The sequence below is a fragment of the Schistocerca piceifrons genome, chromosome 8, assembly GCF_021461385.2.
Source record: "Schistocerca piceifrons isolate TAMUIC-IGC-003096 chromosome 8, iqSchPice1.1, whole genome shotgun sequence".
Classification (NCBI taxonomy): domain Eukaryota; kingdom Metazoa; phylum Arthropoda; class Insecta; order Orthoptera; family Acrididae; genus Schistocerca; species Schistocerca piceifrons.
The window spans coordinates 238515763-238538920 of NC_060145.1; the positions used below are offsets into that span (position 1 = coordinate 238515763).

General features: G+C 39.5%; 1 protein-coding gene across 2 annotated transcripts in view; it reads left to right on the plus strand.

Moving 5' to 3' along the window:
- The window catches only part of LOC124711396 (rabankyrin-5-like), a 122438-nt gene that overhangs the window by 28511 nt on the left and 70769 nt on the right, over positions 1 to 23158 (plus strand). For both annotated transcript variants that reach the window (XM_047241449.1, XM_047241450.1), the window contains 3 exons: positions 1239 to 1386; positions 8919 to 9119; positions 16065 to 16259. In XM_047241449.1, coding sequence (XP_047097405.1) covers positions 1239 to 1386; positions 8919 to 9119; positions 16065 to 16259 — 544 coding nt within the window. The remainder of the gene's footprint in view (positions 1 to 1238; positions 1387 to 8918; positions 9120 to 16064; positions 16260 to 23158) is intronic.

Below are 23158 nucleotides of genomic sequence, written 5' to 3' on the forward strand. Positions count from 1 at the left end.
GTGGAGATGTATGCACGCAAACAGTTTGTTGTAGACATATTTGAAAGTAGCCATTCAAAACTTGTGTATTTTTTATTTGCTAGACTCTTATTTATAGCTTGAGAGAAGCAGAGCATAGTTCCATTTACTTTGAAGGAAAATGTGACATTAAGTCCTGGAATCCCACAAATTAGTGTTTACTTTTTGCTTTGCTACTGTCCCATGTTGTAATTAAACAGTGGAAACTCTGAATGGAATATCAACAATATTAGGAAAAGGATAAATTGCTACTCACTGTAAAGTTGACACACTGAGTTGCAGATAGGCACAACGAAAAGAGTTTACACATTTAGCTTTTGGCCAAAACAGTCTTCAGAAAAGTAAACACACACACACACACATTCATCAAAGCAAGCACACCTCATGCACGCAACTGCCATCTCCAGAAACTTGGATAGGAATGCAACTATGGCGTTGAATTAAAGTACCAACCCGGAATGGGGAATGGGGAATGGGGGGGGGGGGGGGGGGGTAGGGATAGCAGGGTATGAGTGGGGAGCAAGAAAAGTGCTGCCTGGTGGGGTGTGCAGGGACTAGATGACCCCAGAGTATCTGCATTCTGGATCCTCCCCTCCACCACCAGCTTTTCTGAACTGTGCAGATGGAAGTTGCCCTTACAACACATTCTCTGCTCCAGAAATTGTCCTGGCCTCAACGTAAAGTAACCTCCTGTTCCCACCCATCATTTTCCACCATTTCTATCCTATCACCTCCACTCTATTCATGTCCCTTCACCCTTGCTGTGTGCTGTCTTCTGCCAATATATTTCCCTTTCCTTGCTCCTCTCCTTCCCCCTCCCCCTTCCCCACCTCTCTATGACACAGCCTCGTGACTCTGCGTCTAGCAGTCTCATCACACCTCCATCTAGTTCCTGTGTACTCTGCCAGAAAGCACTCTTTTTCTGTCCCATCTGTAGCTTGCTTTCCCTCCCTGTTCCCCATTTTGCTCAAAGTGGTAGCAGTCTAACCATGTTGTAATTAAATTTCCAAAATTTGAAAGTAATCTATGGCTTATTAAATGTATTTTTGGAACAAAGCTTCCTCATTTTGTATCCATTGCAGATCATAGTTTCAAAAACTATTAATTTTGGATTTTTTTTGTGTAGTATCTGACAGATCAGAATACAGTCTAAGAAATAGTTGGACTATCTTTTACATTTATACAAAGCATAAAGCTGATTCACTGTTCATTCTTCTTAGTGGATGTGATAGCAATGCTTCAAGACAACTAGGACCAGGTGGAGGAGGTGGTGAAGGAGCACAAAATGAGCAGCCCCCTCTGCACATTTGGGGAGTAGAAAATGTGGTGCAAGCACTGTCTGAGAATGGTGCAGCTATCAACGCCAAGGTCAGTATAAGCTGTGGTTCATTAAAGTGCCTTGATGATGTGATATGTTTGTGTAATATTACCTGTAAGTACACAAATAGAAATAATGTTGGGATTAACCATTGCAATTCTCAAATTTACACTATTAAAAAAATGTATTTCTACTAAATTTATTCACTGTCACAGTGTCAAGAACTTTGTAACTGTATTAGTTGATTTATGAAATGTGTACAATTAGATTCACAGGCCATATGATAGGCATAATATAAGAATAACTGCTACTGCCCAGTGCCATATTCCAGAAGGAGATCAAGAAGTAGAGGAGGAAGTTCATGATATTTGGTAATGAGAAATGGAATCACAGTTGAAAGGTCTAGCTAGCCTTTGCTAATGATGTGGCAATAATTTCGTAATTTTGAGAAACATTCAAGATACATGTTGAAACATTCTAGGAGTTTACTGCAAAGAACAAACTAATGTTACATGCATAAAGGGCACGTTGTGGACAATGGAAACCGATACAGATCAACTAACATGTTAAAGAAGGTAGATAAATTCGGCAGGGGACAACGCAGACAGGACTACCTGGAAGAGTGCTAGAGGAAAGGGCAAGAAAGTCGGCAACTGTATACCAACTAGGGACAACAATTGTTAGAATAATCATTATTACCTTTATCAAAATTGAGGCATAAATAACTGGAATATTGCAGTGAGCTGTGCTGGAAGCAATGCGGAGTAATGGTTGTAGCATCGCTGGCTAGCACACTACAGGTTGCCTTTCTGGATCCGATCTCCAGCAGAAGTGTGTTATTATGTGTTTATGATTCTTAGAAGTTTCTCAAAATTTCTTATGTTTATAATGTTTTCATATTCTGTAATATTCAACATTTGTACAAATAGCAGCACACTTTATCCAGGAGACAGTTCTGTTCTGTCTGTATATTGGCATCCATAACAAACATGCTTTCAGTGATACATGCTGTGCTTCATTTATGACCCCAACTGTGGATTTGGATTTGGTTGTTGTTACAACTTAAGTTTGGTGGAGATGCAGGGTAACCAAAGTACTGTGGTGCCAGTTAAGCAATGCAAAAGCCATTGCCTATACAAACAATACATCGTTCCTGAGGTCTGTATTTTCAGCAGACCAATGGATTCCAAAATAACAGTATGTCAGCTGCACATTGGCATCCATAAGTGTCTTCTGGAAATGCTGGTTGGGAGCTGACAATAGGCTGAAAGGATGTGACCTAGTCACCAATTACGACAAGTAGGATGACATAATATGTTTGGAAAATGTGTACTTCTAAGTTGACAGCAGAGCTCAGTAGTGATTCAAAAGCTATGAAGAGAAGCTGAATAACCAGGACAAATCCTAGGACTAGGAAAAAAACAGTTTGGCGGTCAGCAGCAAGTTGCTTGGTGTAAAACCATCGAAGAACCAGGCCCATCATTATGGACAAATGACACAGTCCTACTTACAGAATGTTTTGGCTCTATACAACATTGTAAATCTGTAAATGACAGAAGCTGAGAAAATCGCACACTTTATGAAAGAAGCCAAAGAAGACAGCTCTTTTAGTAAATGATGCCATAACAATAGAGGAATTCATAAAGCGATGCCTGCACATCAAGGAAATGCAACAGAAGATATTCATATAAAAGAGGTATGGTTGACTTCTGAACATGGTCCCTCTGACAGTTGTGGAAAACCATCACAGCCTCGCCTCTCTCATATGCTGTTTAGTGAGAGAAGAGATACGTCAGTTTACAGCAGCCAGAACTGTCATACTGAATACACAAGAGATAGCAGCCACAAAAGTCAACCTTGTACATTGGACGGTAACAGATACTCTTGAAGAAAAGGTGTATCGATCTTTAGTAATAATCTCCGTCACCAGATAAATGCGCCAATAAGAATGAGCTTGGCCAACTGAGACATCTGTCACACAATAATCCAGCGTTCGACGTATGGAATTATAACCAACTCCTCTGTCAAGTACAATGCCCTACGGAAGATTCAACATTTGCAAGACAGAGGACAACACACAGGTATCTCTCCTTTGTGGACACTCTGGACACATTGTATGCTACTGTGGAAAAAGAAGACCTTTGGTCAATGTCTATTACACATACGTTGCAAGACATCGACCATCGTGACAGTCCTATTGATGGCAATCAAAAGCAGTCAATTGTAGTCAACCTGTGGAATGAAGTCCATTGTCTTACCCTTTATAAGATCACTTCCCCCCATGCCAAAGCCATTCCCTTCCACCATACAGAAATATCAGCCTCTTGCCTAGCTGTCCAATTAAGGAAAACTAAGTGAAATGATTATCTGTAGAGCTGAATCAACCACAGGTGAAATTCCTCCATGGATGACAGTTACTAAGATGACAAGAAATCTCATCATTGTCAAAATTGACAGCCAACCTGTTAGATTACTTACTGACTCAGGGACTTCTTTTTCTATAAATGTCGAACATTTTATCACGGCCAGGGAGAGAAGACTATATTCAAATATGAAAGTGATTGTGCTGAAGGTTGTAAGTGGGAAATACATCCACTTGATACGAAAGTGTATTGCAAGAATAACTGAGAATGATAGAACACAGCTCTTTGAATTTGTCATTTTAACAGAATGCAGTCATAACAGTATTCTCAGATGGGACTTTAATTTGCCATTGAAGATCTTCTCATCTTGCCATCATCAATGAAACAAGTTCTATTCACCAGTCTAGATGCTCATTTAAACTGTCGTTCTTATGTCAGTTGCAAAAAGCTACTAAGGCTCACAAGAGAAACCTGCATTCCAGTGATGATTATAAGCATTGCAAATGATCAAGGAAAACTTTGAGTCACTAATGGTTATGAGCAGCCACACCTTGTACTTGAAGATATATGCATAGGAACAGCCAAACCAGCACAGGATAGATAGCTCACAGTCATCAACAAAGAATCATACTTTGATACCACAGCATACAACATGTGGAGGAAGCTACTGTGAAACTCCCAGTAGGATCTGACCTTACTGTGCCAGTCTGATACTTCCAAATCCAGAACAGAGAGAACACAGTGCAAGTGGCCCATGGTAAAACTCCATATCAATACTAGGGATTACCCAACAATTATCCAGCCCTCAGATAAGGTGTCACCGGCTGAATGATGAGTAATTCAGAAGGAAGTGGAGAAAATGCTGCAAAATGACATTGTTGAACCTCAGAGACTCTTGGTCCACCTCTGTAGTCCGTATGAAGAAGGAAGGCACATGGCATTTCTGCATCAGATATCAGTGACTTAAACAGAATCATGGATAAAGGCAGATTACCGAGGCTTTGCACTGGTACACTAAACCTCTTGAAAGAAGCAAAGTATTTTTCAACTTTGGAGATGGAGATAAGCTGCTGGCAAATAAAGGTTGATGAAGTTGACTGAGAAAAGACTGCCTTCATAACACATGATGGCCTTTGAGAGTTCAAAGTTTTGCCTTTTGCATTGTGTAATGTCCTAGCTACCTTCAAGCATATGATCGACAATCTTCTTTGACACCTTCAATGGATGGCACATCTTTGCTACCTGGATGACATTATTGTTTTCTAGAAAACATTTTAAGAACATCTAATCCCTCCTGACAGTTATGTTGAAGTATTCAGACTACAGGCTCCTTTCTGAATCCAAAAAAAGTGCCTCTTTGGTACCCAAGAAATAAAAATCTTGTGGCACCTAGTTAACGGCAATAGTGTCCGTCCTGATCCAGAGAAAATAAGAACAGTCGCAGATTTCCTGATTATTGATCACATTTATGACGTGAGAAGTTTTCTTGGAATATGCTTGTAGTACCGGTGATTCATAAAGGGTTTCTTTACCAGGGCACATGCTTTGCAAAAGCTACTGCAGGGAGACTACAAATTTTTCTGGGACAAGGTGCAATAAAGGTCTTCCATTGTCCTTAAAGGGGTGCTAACATCTTATGCATTCCTAGCATTATGTGACAAGAATGCTGATACACAGCATCACACAGATGCTAGCAGTTATGGGATAGGTGCAGTTCAAGTAGAAGTTCAGGAAGACCCTGAAAAGGTGATAGATATGCTTCCAGAGTACTCTCAAAGTCGGAGATGAATTACTTACCATCGAGAATGAGTTCCTTGCAAGTTTTTGGGCTATCAAAACGTTCTGGCCTTATTTATTTGGCAAACCTTCCACTGTTACAGTGGAACACCATTCTCTAAGCTGGTTGATTAACCTGAAGGATCCGTTGTGTTGTCTGGCAAGATGGGCACTGAGGCTTGCCTTGAGTATGATGTCAAAGTGATTTACAAAAATAGACACAAACACAAGGATACCAAATGCCTTTCAAGGAATCCATTAGTGGAACATAGCACTGTGGATGAAATCACAGTCCATCACTGCATTAAATGACATTGCTAAAACCATAGCAGCACTGAAGAGAGAGGAACCAACCAAAGAAGTCCAGTTAATAAATGAAACATGATATAAGAGGAACTAAGATCCAGTGGGATAAAAAAAGTAGCTCATCATCCCAGTTCATCTACAGTCAGCTATCCATTAGTATTTCCATGATGCTTCAACATTGGTCACCTGGGATTCTTGAAGACTGTAGACATGACCAGATACAGGTCACACAATCCATTACACTGTGAGTCGCTGTAAGCAATGCCAGTGATGAAAGCACATGACACAGTTACCTGTGGAGCATCTGATGCCACAGCAGTGCCATTTAACTTGATTGGAATCAACCTCTTGGAGAGATTCCTAAAGCCAACAAACAGGAATCAGATAATAGTCCGCACTGACTACCTCACTTGTCATGTTGTCAACTAAGCTATTCCAACTGCCAAAACTCTGAAAATTGCAAATTTTCCTTCTAGAAGACATCATTTTGAAGTGTGATGATCTGTGATCATGGAAAAGTTTTGCAGTAGAGACTAGTATCAGAGATAATTTCACATTGCAACATCACCCACATAATGACAACCACCTACTATCCACAGATGAATGGCCTCTCTGAAAGTGTCAGTAATATGTTAGTAGATATGTCCTGTATGTATTTTGATGTTGAACAGAGAGACTGAGATACAGTACTGATCATCATAAGCATATTTAAGTGATGGAGCTTATTTAAATGATGGTATTAGGCACAATGGGACCACACACTCATGTTCTGTTGATATACCTGATAAGATGTCAGCCACTGTGCAAAGGGTGGTTAGTCCTTTTTTTTTTAAGCACTGTCTTTAGTTTCTCACTACTTTCATACCATGAGAACCTGGGACCAAGCTGATTTTTTCCTGTCACCTCTTCTATCAATTGCAGTTGCGTGTAGACTGGTTTCCCTGAACACTCTAGAGCTTTAATAATAGGGACCAAAAACGCATAATGAGATTTTATGTATGCAATGTTGTTGGAAATTGTTGGGTCCTTTAGCTGAAGTAATGCTCGCTGTTATATTCCATGGTCTGTAGCCACGTTCCCTAGTGAGTAAGTATGGGTTTTGGTGGAAATGGTATGTTGGGAAGTTCCTCTTGAAATAACTGACTTCTTGCAGGTGCCTTAATAAAAACCTTTTTGATGGTTGAAACTAGCTCATATACATGTGGAAATTCGAGACGTATCATCTCAGCTTTACAACTCATGGCATGGGCAAGAAATGTGATATGGAGCAAGACTATGTAAAATACTTTCAACAATTTAACAGCAACAATGTCCGCCCCCGGTAGCTGAATGGTCAGCGTGACAGAATGTCAATCCTAAGGGCCCGGGTTCGATTCCCGGCTGGGTTGGAGATTTTCTCCGCTCAGGGACTGGGTGTTGTGTTGTCCCAATCATCATCCTTTCATCCCCATCGATGCGCAAGTCGCCGAAGTGGCATCAAATCGAAAGACTTGCACCCGGTGAACAGTCTACCTGACGGGAGGCCCTAGTCGCACAACATTTACATTTTTAGCAACAATCATGTATGCAGCTGCATCAGTGTTGATTACAAGTAGTTTATTTTCATCTAGACTGTTGGGGAAAAGTAATTTGAGGGCTTTATTAACAAAGTGAGCAGTTGTTTCCTGGTTAGTCTTTTTAGCTCCTTGCTGCTTATCAGACGAGGTGCAGAGCGAGTGTCAGGATCTAACTTTCTAACAATCAAATTAGCCACATATTGACCTTGTCTGTCAGTTGCCTCATCAACAGAGATCCACATGTATGAATCATCTATATCTTCCCTTATCCTGCGCAATGTATTTTCGTATGAAGTATCCAAATAGTTCTTTCTCAGTGTGGATTCTGATGGAATGCTGCAGTGACAGTATTTGTCTAGAAAACTTTTGAACTGGCTATTTTCAAGTGCATAGAATGGTATGTTTTCTGCAACAATGGCTTGACACAGGTCAAACTGAAATTCGTTTTTTGTTTGTTGCATTTGGTTTAGTTACAAACATTTGTTTCAAGCTTGTTTTATTTTTCAAATTTGGCTGGTGTTTAATCCCTGCAACATGCTGACTTAAATGCGACCTCTGTTCAGAATGTACCTAAAAACGAAAATAAATGAGTAATACTTTGTGGAAGAATTTACGTAAGTGATCTACAACCCAGTTAATGCTATATATAATGACCTGACAAACAATATTAGCAATAACCTCAGACTTTTTCCAGATGATACAGTTATATACAATGAAGTGATATCTGAAGAAAAAACTGCTCAAATATTGTCAGATACTGATAAGATTTCAGAGCGATGCATAGATTGGCAACTTGCTTAAATGTCCAGAAATGTAAAATTGTGCACTTCAAAATAAAAAATGCATAATATCCAGTATTGGCAAGTCACGATTGGAGTCTGGCAACTCATACGAATACTTGGTCTTAACCGTTTGTTGGATATGGAATGAAATGATCACACAGGCTGAGTCTTAAGTAAAGCAGGTGGCAGACTGCTGTACATTGGTAGTATTCTCGAAAAATGCAGTTGGCCTACAAAGGGGTTGCTGACGAAATGCTTATGTTTCCCAGTATATGGGAAGGATAAGTACTACAGCTGTGTGGGGGACATACAGAATTGGTCCAACAGCCAACATTGAACTATGCAAAGAAGTCCAACCCCAGCAATCACGGCATTGTTTGACCACTTGGAAAGAGTCACAGGAATGCTGCATTGGCCAACTATTGAAGATAATGGCAACCGTCCTGAAAAAGTGTATTTAAACAACTTCAAGAACCAGTATAAAGTGAAGAATCTTGGAGTTTGCTATCTGCTACAGCATACTACACAATACTGTAACATCTGCATAAATAAGACTAGGCTCACGCACAGAGGGATTTAAGCAGTGGTTCTTCCCATGCTCCGTACGTAAATGGAATGGGAAGAAGCTGCAGCATGCGGTACAGTGGCGAGAATCTCTGCCATGCACTTTGCAGTAGTTTGCAGAATATGGATATTATAACTAGAATATAAGGTTTGTGTTTTCAAATTAAAATTTTGCAACATTAATAATTTTCCAAATATGATCATACTGTATTAGAAATTTGTTTTTGATGTGCAGGACATCCGGGGCAAAACAGCATTACATGTAGCCATAGAAAACCAGCTTAATGGTATCGTTTCACTGCTGCTTTGTCATCCTGAACTAGACTTGACTGTAAGGGACAAAGCTGGCCTAACGCCATTTGCTGCAGCTCTCAAATACCGTAATTATGGAGTAGCACAGGCCATTCTCGATCGCATGCCTGCAGCAGCTGAAGAGGTGAGTTAGATCCTTAAACCATAAAAAATTCTAAGACATAGGTTTGCATTCAGTGCTAAACCTGTGCATTTGGAATGGGAGCCTCCCCTGTTCCAAATCTTCCTTGTTCTGCAGCTAAGTAGACTATCATCATTTGCTACAAATATTGTGAAATTTCAAATATAAAATTTATTTTAGCTGAAACGGTAGTTTAGTTATAAGAGAAATGAAAGTATTGGTTGTGTGTATTGGTCCAAAAATGTGTTGTGTTAGGCAACATAAGATCAGTTGTTCTGTAAAAAGGAAATTTAATGACACATAGGAATGAGTTTATTCACAACAAGATTTTTTACATTTACTTAAAAGATGGTACTAGGAACAGCACAGCGACTCTTAAGCCCATATTCCCAAGCAAAGTCCAGTCCAAGCCCTATCAGTGTTCCATCTATTTACGTGCCATCTGAGTAGTGGCACCTCAACTGTTGATAGTAATGTTGCACCAGATAGGCAGTTTCTATGGTAATGTTAGGTGGAGTCACTACAAATTGAAAAACATTCAGTATTCAAGTTTCTGTTTCTTTTCTTGGCTCCGTTATTGTTGATACATATTTTAGTCTGCTTCTTTGAGTGAGGCAGACCATATTATTTACAATAAATATTCATTTATAATATTTATAACTTCTTATTAATTAAATTGAATTGATGCAGAAAATTCATGGCTAAACACGACTGAAAATATTGCTTAGTTTTCAAACAATCCCATCCTCTGGAGCTAATACTACATACATTATTAAGGCCTGAAGAAGAACAATGATTTTGAATTATATAAATGGGTCATTTGATTACCACGTCACCATTCTTCAGTTGGGGATGGATATTTTTCAAATGATGTAGAAGTCCTAGTAAGTTACCTTGCAACTTGCAAACAGTTAACATTATGATTTTGGTTCCCTTTTTAAAAGTAGTAATCATTTTCTCATTGCACAGATGTACAATGAGGTGACAAACTATGGCATACCTCCTAATAAGCTGAACCTCCTTTTCCCAGTGTAGTGCAGAAACTCAATGTGGGATGGACTTGACAAGTCATTGAAACTCCCTTGCGGAAATACTGACCCATGCTTCCTCCATAGCTGCCAATAATTGTGAAAGTATTGCCAGTGTAGGATTTTGTGCATGAACTGACCTCTTGATTATGTCCCATAAATGTTTGTGGGATTCGCGTTGGGTGATCTGGGTGGCAAATTCATTCGCTTGAATTCTCCAGAATGTTCTTCAAACCAATCTTGAACAATTGTGGCCTGGTGACATAGCACATTGTTGTCCATAAAAAATTCCATCGTTCTTTGGTTGCAAAGGGTCTCAAAGTGGCCCAACATAAGTGTTTCCACGCAGTGATTGGTTCAGGTGGACCTGACGACCCAGTCCATTCCACATAATCACAGCCCACATCATTATGGAGCCGCCATCAGCTTGCACAGTGCCTTGTTCACAACCTGGGTCAATGGCTTTGTGGGATCTGCGCCACACTCGAAGGGCCTCATCTGACCAGGCCATGGTTTCCTGGTTGGTGAGGGTCCAACTGATATGGTCCAAAGTTCAGGAGAGGTACTGCAGATGATGTCATGCTGTTAGAAAAGGCAATCACATCAGTAATCTGTGGCCATAGCCCATTAATGCCAAATTGCGCTGCACTGTCCTAACGGATGCATTCATTGTGTGTCACACATTGATTTCATGCAGTGCTGCTTACCTGTTAGCACTGACAACTCTACGTAGATACTGCTGCTCTGTTGTTAAGTGAAGGGTGTCCATCACTACATTGTCTGTGGTGTGAGAGGTCCCTGAACTTTGGTATTCTTGACACTACGGATCTCAAAATACTGAATTCCCTAATGATTTCTGAAATGGAATGCCCCCATGCTTCTAGCGCTAACTACCATTTACCATTCAGGGTCTCTTAATTTCTGTGGTGCGGCCATAATACAGGGTGTATATGACCTGGGACATCCTGGAGATCTGGGAAAAACACAGGAATTTTTTCATCCAGGAGAAAACTGGGAAACACCTGGGGAATTTTTTAGAATTCTGGGAATTTTTCATTGTTTTAGTTTTCTGTTAAGTTTTTGTAATTTTGGCTGGTAAGAACCAATACTCTAACAAAGGATATTACTGTATCCCGCTACTGCAGAATAATACTTCACCAATAAAACATAAACGAGGGAAAAAAATGAAAATAACTTTAGTTGCAAAGGAAATGTGCCATATACAACAATGACACACAGTGTTCATGCAAGCGCCTGCCAACAGCAAAATGTGTCAAAGGCTTTAGGAAGACTATGCAATGCTTCATAACAAGAAATTGCCTCCGATGAGCTTGAAGTCACAACTGTTTACATTAGATTTGTTTTAGCAGTTACGAGTGGGCCCATGTGCATGCTCAGTTAAGTCGCGTTTGAGTAGTAGATTCTCCCACTTCCGGCTACAGGAATGTGGCTGTTGGCTGTGCAAGCAGTCACAGCAAGCAGCTAGAAGCTACCAGGAAAAGGGGGCACCAAATTCATATTCTTGAGGAAAAAAATTTGTTTCACAAAACGCCTAGCATCCAGCGCATGTTGGTCTATCGGTTATTCATATGATTTTGAAACGCATCCCTGTTAGTTTTTGAACATCTTTGAACACATTTTAAGTTGATTTCTGAATGAATCATAAGTTGATTTTTGAATTCATACATAGTGTACATGATGTCTCTGTCAGGAGAATCCTCGTCGCATTTAGAAATAAACTTTCCGCAGACAAAAGGGTCGGGGCTATACGAGGTGAGTGGAGTAAATCCGAAGGGATGAATACCACTCGCTGTCTGATTATGTGGTTGATTGGGTTTGCGAATGATCAACGTTGTTATAATTACTATCGAAGTCCATAGAGTCAGACTACCAGAATGGAAATAAACAACTAACAGGAATAACAGGTGAGAAAGATTATGTATTATTTTCTCAGTCTAATCAAGAAAATGAAATTTTGACAGAAAATTTTTGGTCAGATCACTACACTAGTAAGGACCAGTTGTACAGTCCCCGGCTAGCAGCTGTTTAAGTTTTATTATGGAAGTAACGCGGAAAACGTGTTGTACGAACATGTAAAACGCCTAACCAGAGAATAATCGCTGGACAACTAAACCTGATTCTGGCAGGGTTAGTGAAGTGTTAATGTTTATACCACATCTGACACCAAAGGTAAATGTATATGATCCTACTTCTGGTCACCAATTGTAAATGTATACGGGGTTTGGGAAAGGAGGGAGGGAGGCAGTTGTTACATATGCCTCATGACAACGGGGTGCAGGAGGTCACGTGGTCAGGATTAGAGAGGGCATCCATGGCTGCCATTAAATGACAAAACAGGAAATTAGGTACAATAACGAGAATATATTTCCAGGTACGCTACACAAGGGGTGCGCCTAGGGTCATAAGTTACCAGATTTAGGCCAGTCTAGGAGGTCAAACAATTAATTAAAATGGGCAACGGAAGGGGAAGCGGCTCATGTTAACTTACATTGGTGGCCGGTCGTGAAAAGCAGATCCAAGAAGACGTCTGTTCTGCTCGAAGTCTGGATTACAAGAGAGAGAAGCAACTGTGTTCTGCACCACACACCACTCCAGTGTCCCCACATGTGATCGGTATCCCTCTCTCGCTATTGGCTAAAACCAGTGGTGTAAATTCACTAGTAGTTTCAGCAGAGGGCTCAAGGCATCTCATGTCTGCAGCTTTAACTGGACAGAACTGCCTCGGTTTTGAAAGACAAGCGACTTGTCACGTAGGCACGGCGTAAGTTACTCAGGAAGAACACTCGTAAAGATCTGACTGGGCCTGTGAAATAAATTTTTTAAACCAATTCCCTAAAATATTCATTGACTAGCTGCCAACATGTACAGAAATTAATCAGCGAACAAATTTGACAGTGGCAGGAATAGCTGCAGAATTGGTGATGACAAGATTGTTTGTTAGAACGAGGAAGGAGAAGAAACGGGGACATCATGCAAATTATGGAAGGATAAGACGACTCCAAATTTATATAAAAATTTCGTAATACTACGTTTCGATCTCATGCTTAAGAAACTGATGCGTATGAATGCAATGTGAAACTATTTCCCAACATAAAGCTTTTTGCTTGTAGTAGGCCTAATAGGCATTTGATATTGGTTCTTCATGAATTATTTTCTGTCGTGTTATAAAAATGACCATTTGTGCCAAAACAATCTCATTTATTTGGCATGTGTTACAAAATTGCTGCAATATTAGAATGGCCTATTTTATTTTATTCAGCACACAGTGACAAAATAGACGTAATCTGATTGAGAAACCACACCAGTCTTGGGTAGTATTTCAGTATTAGATAACGACGTTTCGATTTTTCATGTAGCAAAAAGTTTCACGAACTTCAATGAGGTAATAGATTCTTCTGCAGAAAGGAAAGCATGCCATGTAAAGCTGTAGCAAGATTAGAGAGAAAAAATGCTAGGAGCTAAGGATTGAAGAAATGTGTACTTTCTTGCTTGTCTCTTTGTCTTTATTGGTTTATGTATCCTATATTTAATTCTGTGTCACACAAAACAGCAAGTTACTAGCTAATAGGCAATAAACAGTGCCAATTTTCTGAAGGCTTCTTGTTCTCCCGATTACAAATAATCCCACCTGCTATTAATTGCAAGTTTGGTGTTTTTTTTTAAAAAAAAGAAAGAGGGGCAGGTTGTCAGACCGGCTGACTGGAAGCAGGAGAGGCACCACAGGACATTTCAGTTTTCACTGTCCTGAAAGTTTGATGGCATCCATTACAAAATATACACGTTTCAATTCCACAGAGTGAAATAGAGTGACGTGCAATAGAAGAATGATGTATGAAGAGGCGTGGCACTGCAATGTGGCACACTTAAGACCAAATAACATGTCTTACATTTCCTCGAACATTTATGTTTTATGTTTCAGACTTTTCAGAAAGATGTGCGCTACAATATGAACATTTTTTGAAAATTCAATTTTTTTTAATATTGACCCATTAGCAAATATAGTAGATCCGGGGCTGATGGGCAGAGCAGTCTGAGTTATAGTGGGTAGTCTCCACGTGACACGTGTTTACATTTAGTGATTTTACTGTTTCCCCTTCATTTACTCTCACATCACATGAAAGCAAAACGGATATCTGTGGCCGGGAGCTATCAAGTGAATTAAAATACATTCACATAATTACGGAAGGCTAAAATATGTTATTAGTTTTCAGATTTTATTCTATTTCCACCTTTCTGACAGTCAAGCATTAATCACCTTGCAGAACAATGGAGTTATTTTTATGTGTTTGCAATAGGAATTTGACTTTTATTAACCTTTTCCGCAGGGGCAGTCAATGTATTTGAAATGAAATGTTTAATTCCACAGTACTGGCTAGTTTCAACTGTTCGCTGCATTTCAAGTGCACGTTTTCATCTTCTAGCACGTATGGCATTATGCCATAATAAAGAACCAAACATGTTATAATACAGTACTGGTGCTCCAAGAAAATTTACATCCCGAAAACCACACTGAAAATTTAATACCAAGTTGAGGTCTACTTCATTGGGAATTCGGACATATGAATGTGCACTATGTAGTTTAAATGTGCACATTTTAGTATGGTTCACAAAATTCTGATGCTGTTGGAGTATCCTCTGATGGCTTGTTTCTTTTATGACATAATGTATGGTCTTCCAATGTTTTACATGTATCTGGGCTTCCTACATCATGGTAGCTGCACAATCGTGGTGTCGCCTGTTATCTGCGCTCTCTGCTGAAATGAAGCTATTTCTAACAGGTCGAGGGAAAACATTGCAAATGGTGGTTTGAAAAGCGTTACTTTCAAAGTAAATTTCCTTTTATGAGAATGTACCATAAGTTTCTTAAATCACAGAGCATTTGACTCTCATTTAAAAATCAATTCTTTGATGACGAGGGATTTAGAATAATTTTGAGCCTTGAAGATCAGACATTTATGTCATTAAAAATTTTACTTCACATTTGTGTGATATATCTTAAAGTGTAACATGCGCAAAAAAGATCAACATTATATGCGAAAGTTTACCTTCTCTTTCAGCTTATTAACCTTAGAGACCAATACTATATGTGAAAGCTTTTCTTTTCTTGTAGCAACACTATGTATATTAATTTAAACTATTAACTTTCCCTGTTTGTGTGTTCATGCTACTTAACAGTGATGTTGCTGTTTGCTGACTACATCACGTGTCCTATGCTCTGAATATCCGCTGTCATCGGCTGGCGAGATCATGTGACATGAGCTATGACTGACTTACAAAAGTGCATCTCAATCTCAGTTTCAGTGATTTGGAAAGTAACATGCAGTGTTTGAGGGAATTCCAACGTATACTTTCATAATAGGAAAATACGCAGCATACATGTTGCTGCACATCAAAAGATACTTCCAAAAGGTGTCTTTTTCCCTGAGTTTCATTTTCTAAAGTGCCAGGAAATTCTACGCCCGTGTATAAAACCATAACCATTCAAAGGATTGATAAGTTTTACAGTTCTGAGGGAAAATATACTGTCACTTAACACGGAAAAAGTGTGTTTTCACCAGGGGGGAAGTGTATTTTTAACCGGTAAATCTGGGAATATTTTTTCTTTGTCTGCATATACACCCTGTAATAACATCGGAAATCTTTTCACATGATGCACCTGAGTACAAATTACAGCTTTACCAATGCACTTTCCTTTTGTACCTTGTGTACGCAATACTACCACCATCCGTATGTGCATATTGCTATCCGATGACTTTTCTCAACTTAGTGCAGTGCAGTATGAATTAATATAGATTGCAAAAAAAAGTAGATATTTATGGGTGTTTATAACAAAGCTTTTTTATGTTGTTGCCATAAGAAGAACCTTTGTAAATAATGATAGTTTTATTATTATTGACAGTATGATGATAAGGGCCAGAACTTTCTGCATATTTCTATCCAAAAGGAAGACATGGAGACCATACTTTTTCTGCTTTCAATCCAAGTAGACGTCAACTCAAGAGTGCAAGATACTAATCAGATGCTACCATTGCAGCTGGCTGCAGCTGCTGGATCAGAAACACTTGTTAGGTCCCTGATGCTTGCTGGAGCAAGGGTAAGTAATGGAGCCCACATAAGCAGTCCATACTACTGGGCTGCAAACATAAAAAATGCAAGCTCTCTTCTTAGTTTATGTATAATGTGCTTCTTGCATTCTCAACAAAAGTCAGTAATGATGATATTCTCAACAATAATCAGTAATGATGCAAACATTGATATATTCATTATTTTCATTCAGGTTTCCTAGACATATTTATCCATACCCACTGCTACGCTGTTAATCTTAGTTTCTCCTTTTACACCTGATCACATATCCTGCCTTTGGTAGTTGACTGATTTACCAATGGTTTTATCCATCATATTCTTCATCATTTATTGACCCCACAGACTACCATGCTCCCCACAGACCTCCATGCTCTGTTACAATGACACCATCCCAGAAGGTCACACTGAACATTAATGTTTTCAGTAATTACCCTAAATTACTGAAGGCACAGTTCCTTTTATAAATACATGACCTATTTGATTCTCCTACCCAACTTGCTCTCCATCTCTCTCTTCTCATTGGTAGTAAGTTAAATCCTAATTATCCTTTCTCATTCCCAGTGTGACAGTGTATACGCAGAACTCAAGAATCATTCCTTAACTCTTGAGTCTCCTTTCTAACCAACAACAGTTCCCAGACTTCCACCATCTACATTTTTTCCGCAATCTATATGCCAGTCCACTCAAAATACCCAGTGATGGATGGTTACTGCTCTCCTATTGAAAGGATCTCTGGTCTTGCAGATAAATGCCTCAACATACTATGTGCAACCTACCTTCTTGCATCAAAGCTTCCTCATTCATCTGTCTGCAGTTATGTCACTTTACCACGGATGAAGGTTCAAATTGCCAACCAACCATCCAGACTTTCGCAAATGTGGAGATGCTTGCTTTGAGAAGCACACGGCCAAATTCCTTCCCCAGTGCGAGCTTGCACTCCATCTTTAATCTGTAATTGGTTATTATAACCTAGTCTTACTGTTCTTTCTTTACTACATGGCAATATGTCACTCTGCAACAGTACCAAACTCATGTGACTGATAATTTATTTCTAAATTGAACTGTCATCAATAAAACAGATGAGGGTCTCACAGTAAGTGCTTAATGTAACCATGGTCTGTACAAACGGCCTTGTCTCAGTGGCTAGAACTTTGATGGGTGACTGTCCAGATCTTCCAAGCACTGTTGGCAGTTTGTGTACACTCAGCCATTGTGAGGCCAATTGAGGAGCTACTTGACTGTGAAGTAGCAGCTTTGGACACAAAACCTGCCAACGCCCAGGAGAGCAGTTTGCTGATCACATGCCACTCCATATCCGCATCCATTGACGCCTATCGGCTGAGGATGACATGATGGTTGGTCGGTACCTTTGGGTCTTCCGAGACCTGTTCCAACTCAGCTTAGCTATGTAACCTTGATGGTGAAATAGCAGCAATAAAGCACCCCTAAGCCAATCTTAGTTCATGAAGAAGAAGCAGAATTTCAGAGAATTGTAAATACTGGCTCAGTGACAATATTCTGAGAGAATTTATATGATGAAAAATGGGGAGTAGTTCACCATGTGGGCACACACTTTTTTTCCTAAAAGATTTGTTAAAGCTTTATGAATCTAGTTTTCCTTTCCAGTGGATCAAGGACCATTAAGTGGAATTTGAGAGAAAATCTGGTATCAGATTATCTCTAATCTTGACTTAGAAATGCTGTGTAAATAGTATTACAAAATTCTTCAGCATATCATCAAAAAAGGAAAAACTGTGTACTATGCTCAAAAAATTCAAAATTTAAAGGATAATATGTAGAATTATTTGGCATAAAACAAATAAGCTCAGCAATGCAGATAGCGTGGACGAAGACGACAACAACAGTGAGACAGCTGACAAGATAGTCAGATCACAGGCAAATTTAATGAAGTCTTCCTAACAGTAGCTGAAAACATGGGTACAAAAAATGGTTCATTGAAAGCAGGTCCTATAAACTTGAGCTAGGCAATGCACACGAGGTCTGTTCAAAAAATTTTGGAACTTTGACCATAAAATTTTTCTACACATACCTTGTACTTTTTGTGCATGGTCTCCTATAAAATACTCTCCTCCACAATTGATACACCACTCCCAATGCCGTTTCCATTTCTGGAGTGGTTGTGGTACAACTCTTGGTGGATTGTGCGATGTGCAGCCTATGACTTCTCTTTTATCTCTTCTATCATTACAAGATAGAGTATGACAGAGCACTGAAAGACCTGAGTCGAAACAAGACAACATTCCATTGGAACTACTGACAGCCTTGGGAGAGCCAGTCCTGACAAAACTCTACCATCTGGTGAGCAAGATGCATGAGAAAGGCGAACTACCCTCAGACTTCAGGAAGAATATAATAATTCCAATCTCAAAGAAAGCAGGTGTTGACAGATGTGAAAATTACCGGACTACCAGTTTAATAAGTCACAGCTGCAAAATACCAACTCGAATTCTTTACAGACGAATGGAAAAACTGGTAGAAGCGGACCTCGGGGAAGATCAGTTTGGATTCCGCAGAAATGTTGGAACATGTGAGGCAATACTAACCTTACGACTTATCTTAGAAGAATGGTTAAGGAAAGGCAAACCTACGTTTCTAGCATTTGTAGACTTAGAGAAAGCTTTTGACAATGTTGACTGGAATACTCTCTTTCAAATTCTAAAGGTGGCAGGGGTAAAATACAGGGAGCGAAAAGCTATTTACAATTTGTACAGAAACCAGATGGCAGTTATAAGAGTCGAGGGACATGAAAGGGAAGCAGTGGTTGGGAACGGAGTGAGACAGGGTTGTAGTCTCTCCCCGATGTTATTCAATCTGTATATTGAGCAAGCAGTAAAGGAAACAAAAGAAAAATTAATTCAGAGTAGGTATTAAAGTTCATGGAGAAGAAATAAAAACTTTGAGGTTCGCCAATGATATTGTATTTCTGTCAGAGACAGCAAAGGACTTGGAAGAGCAGTTGAACGGAATGGACAGTGTCTTAAAAGGAGGATATAAGATGAACACAACAAAAGCAAAACGAGGATAATGGAATGTAGTCGAATTAAGTCGGGTGATGCTGTGGTAATTAGATTAGGAAAAGAGACACTTAAAGTAGTAAAGGAAATTTGCTGTTTGGGGAGCAAAATAACTGATGATGGTCAAAGTAGAGAGAGGATATAAAATGTAGACTGACAATGGCAAGGAAAGCGTTTCTGAAGAAGAGAAATTTGTTAACATCGAGTGTAGATTTAAGTGTCAGGAAGTCATTTCTAAAAGTATTTGTATGGAGTGTAGCCTTGTATGGAAGTGAAACGTGGATGATAAATAGTTTGGACAAGAAGAGAATAGAAGCTTTTGAAATGTGGTGCTACAGAAGAATGCTGAAGATTAGATGGGTAGATCACATAACTAATGAGGAGGTATTGAATAGAATTAGGGAGAAGAGGAGTTTGTGGCACAACTTGACAAGAAGAAGGGACCGGTTGGTAGGACATGTTATGAGGCATCAAGGAATCACAAATTTGGCATTAGAGGGCAGCGTGGAGGGTAAAAATCATAGAGGGAGACCGAAAGATGAATACACTAAGCAGATTCAGAAGGATGTAGGTTGCAGTAAGTACTGGGAGATGAAGAAGCTTGCACAGGATAGAGTAGCATGGAGAGCTGCATCAAACCAGTCTCTGGACCACAACAACAACAACAACAACATCATTACAAATCTTCATCCTTTCAGTAAGGTTTACAATTTTGGAAATAAGTAAAAAAAGTCTACACGTGCAGGTCTAGCGAATATGATGCATTAGGCAGTACAGTGATTTCGTTTTTTGTGCAGTAGTCACTAACAAATGGGGTTGAATGTGCGGGTGCATTATTGTGATGCAAGAGCCATGAATTGTCTCACCATATTTAATGCCATTTCCTTGTCACATTTTCTTGCAGGTGTCACAACACATCCCAATAGTATCGTCGATTAACAGTTTGTCGCTGTGGTGTGAATTCATGAACTAATCCTTCAAAACTAAAGAAAACTATGAGCATTGCTTTGACATTTGACCTGACCCGACGAGCTGGTTTTTGGTCTTGGATAACCTTTCCGAACCCATTGTGAAGATTAAACCTTGGCCTCTACATCATAACCGTAGACCTATATCTCATCACCAGTTTTGTTTTCTTTTGGATCTCGCAAATGAGAACGAGATGTTCCCTAGGAAAATTCCAAGATATTAGGATATCATCACATGATCCAACTGAAATGTTAATTCTTCTGCAATCTCGAGGACGGTCAGTCTTTAGTTGGCAGGCACAATTTTGTTGTAATTGCTGACACGTGCGTCATTGGTAAATGTTGAAGGGCGTCCTGAACGTGGGTCATCTCTAACTTCTGATTGGCCATTTTTAAACCACGTAAATTATTTGTAACACAGAGTACGGCTTAAGCCCTCATCACCGTAGGTTTCTCGAATCATTTCGTGTGTCTCTGTAAAGGTTTTCTTGAGTTTCACACAAAATTTAATTCAGACGTTTTGCTCCTCTAACTCAGCCATATCTAAATTCGCAAACTGTGTGACACAATGTTCTACTCGATATAGTACTGAAAAATAACTAACAGACGTGCAACACTGAAACTTCCTGCAGTTACACATTAAAAACAAGCATGTGCATGGATCCCAACCGCATTTCACTCCAATAAATCATTGCCGCGAAATTACTGAGACATGGTATTTCTGCACCAGCCATCAGTTTTGCCGCTCATCTGTTAGACATATCACAAAAAAATTAGGACACTAGAAATTAGTAACTCCTTTTGCTATGATGGTATCTCAACCACAGTATTAAAATCTTGTGCCAACTTGGTAGTGCCACACTTTGAGTTAACTTTGTAAGCAATCAGAGTCAAGGTGTATTTCCTGAAAGACTGAAGGGTGGAGTAGTAACATCAATGTATGAAATATACTAATAAACAAAAATGGCAATAAGAGACTGACCTAATCATGAACTGACCCGTCTCCTTACTGTACTCTTAAAGATGTTTGAGAAGATGGCTTATAATAGAACATTGAACCACTATTCTGAGAAAAAACATTTTCAACAAGGGATTCTCTACTGAGAGGGAAATAAATGATCTCACAAACTAGATTCTTGTAGAGGTAAGCAATAAAAATCACCTGTTGAAATTTTTTATGATCAACCTAAGGCCGTTGTGTAGATCGTAACAAATTGCCAGGGATTGGCATGGCTTTAAAGGCCTTCTCTTTTCAAAGGTAAAGTTATACCTTAACAATACAAAACAGTGTTGCATTAGCAAATGATGCAATAAGAATAAGATTAAGTTTGGAATGAGGTAACAATAACGGTAAGTTTGGAATGATGTAACAATAACGGTACTGTGCCACAGGCCCACTTCTGTTCTTGGCCAGTACAAATTATTTACCTGGTACATGGAGGACTTCCTCATTGGTGCACTTACCTTTCCAATAGTCAAGATGATTGTCATCCAAACAATCCTCAGTTTTCATTTTAATTCTGTATATTACTCTCATTGGCAACTGCGATGCATGAGTCATTAAGAAGACTGTACCATAGTTCTCGCATTTTTCTGCCCTTACAGTCTTCAGGTTTGTGTAGATGACATTTTCCCGAAATTGCACGTTTAAGATTCACAGGTTCTACACACTAATTTGAATAGTGATTCCATTGCCACTACCCCCAGTGATTTCAGAAATTCTGAAGAAATGTTATCTATCCCTTCTGCCTTATTTGATTGTAAGTCTTCCAAAACTCAGTTAAACCCTGCCTCTCAATACTGGATCCCCTGTGTCTTCCTTATCGACCCCAATTTCTTCCTCCATCATTTCTTCAGACAAGTCCTCCCCCTCGTAGAGGTGTTCTGTGTACTCATTCCATCTGTCAGTTCCCTTATCTGTGTTTAACAGTGGAATTCTCATTTCATTTTTAAATGTTTACTCTCTTTCATTTAATTTCACCAAAGGTTGTTTTGAATTTTCTGGATGCTGAATCAGTCCTTCGTATGACCATTTCAGAAAAATTACATAGCTTCTGTCTGTGAGGGAAAATGTGTACAAAGTTGCTCAGGTGCAAAGTGCATTTGTAGACTGCCAAATATATCGGTATTCGGTTTTGAAATTTTAACATGAAAGTCCTCTGGGTAAAGTACTGTGTCATATTGTAAACAACCTGTAGACACAGGAGGAGGCCTCTGTAACTGTGGTCGAATCATTGGTTCAATCAGTGATAGTTATTTAGAATATAATGTGGTACCATATCCAGAAAACTTTGTTAGCTCACTCTGGCCGTGGAAACCTGAGCAGTTACATAAATACTAGCCTGTTCCTGTAGCTTCGCTCATGTGTGCACTCAATATGTATATTGCACAGATTTCGTCCTCTCTTCCCTGTGTGTCCACCACTTCTTCCTCCCGTCTCTCTCTCTCTCTCTCTCTCTCTCTCTCTCTCTCTCTCTCTCTCGGTGTGTGTGTGTGTGTGTGTGTGTGTGTGTGTGTGTGTGTGTGTGTGTGTGTGTGTGTGTGTGTGTCTGTGTCTGTCTGTCCTCCCTCCTCCCCTTTATGTCCATCTCAATCTATCTCCAGCTGTGTACCCATCTCTACATGCAGGTGCTGCAAAAACGGGTAGATAAAGCAGGCCCATACTACTTCAAAAGCAATTTCTTGCCCCTGATTTGTTGGCTGTCCTAGAAAGCAGGCCTATAAGGCAGGCTGATACTATTCCCACACAACACACCTGTTATACAAGGCAGTCTATACAGCAGGGGGCTGAAAAAATTTTTGTTGTCTGTATCCCGGCTCTTGTTGAAGTTAGGGTGTAAACCCTACAGTGCTGATACTCATGAAGTTTGCTGTTTGTATATAGAAGATTCAAGGCTTTCAAAGAA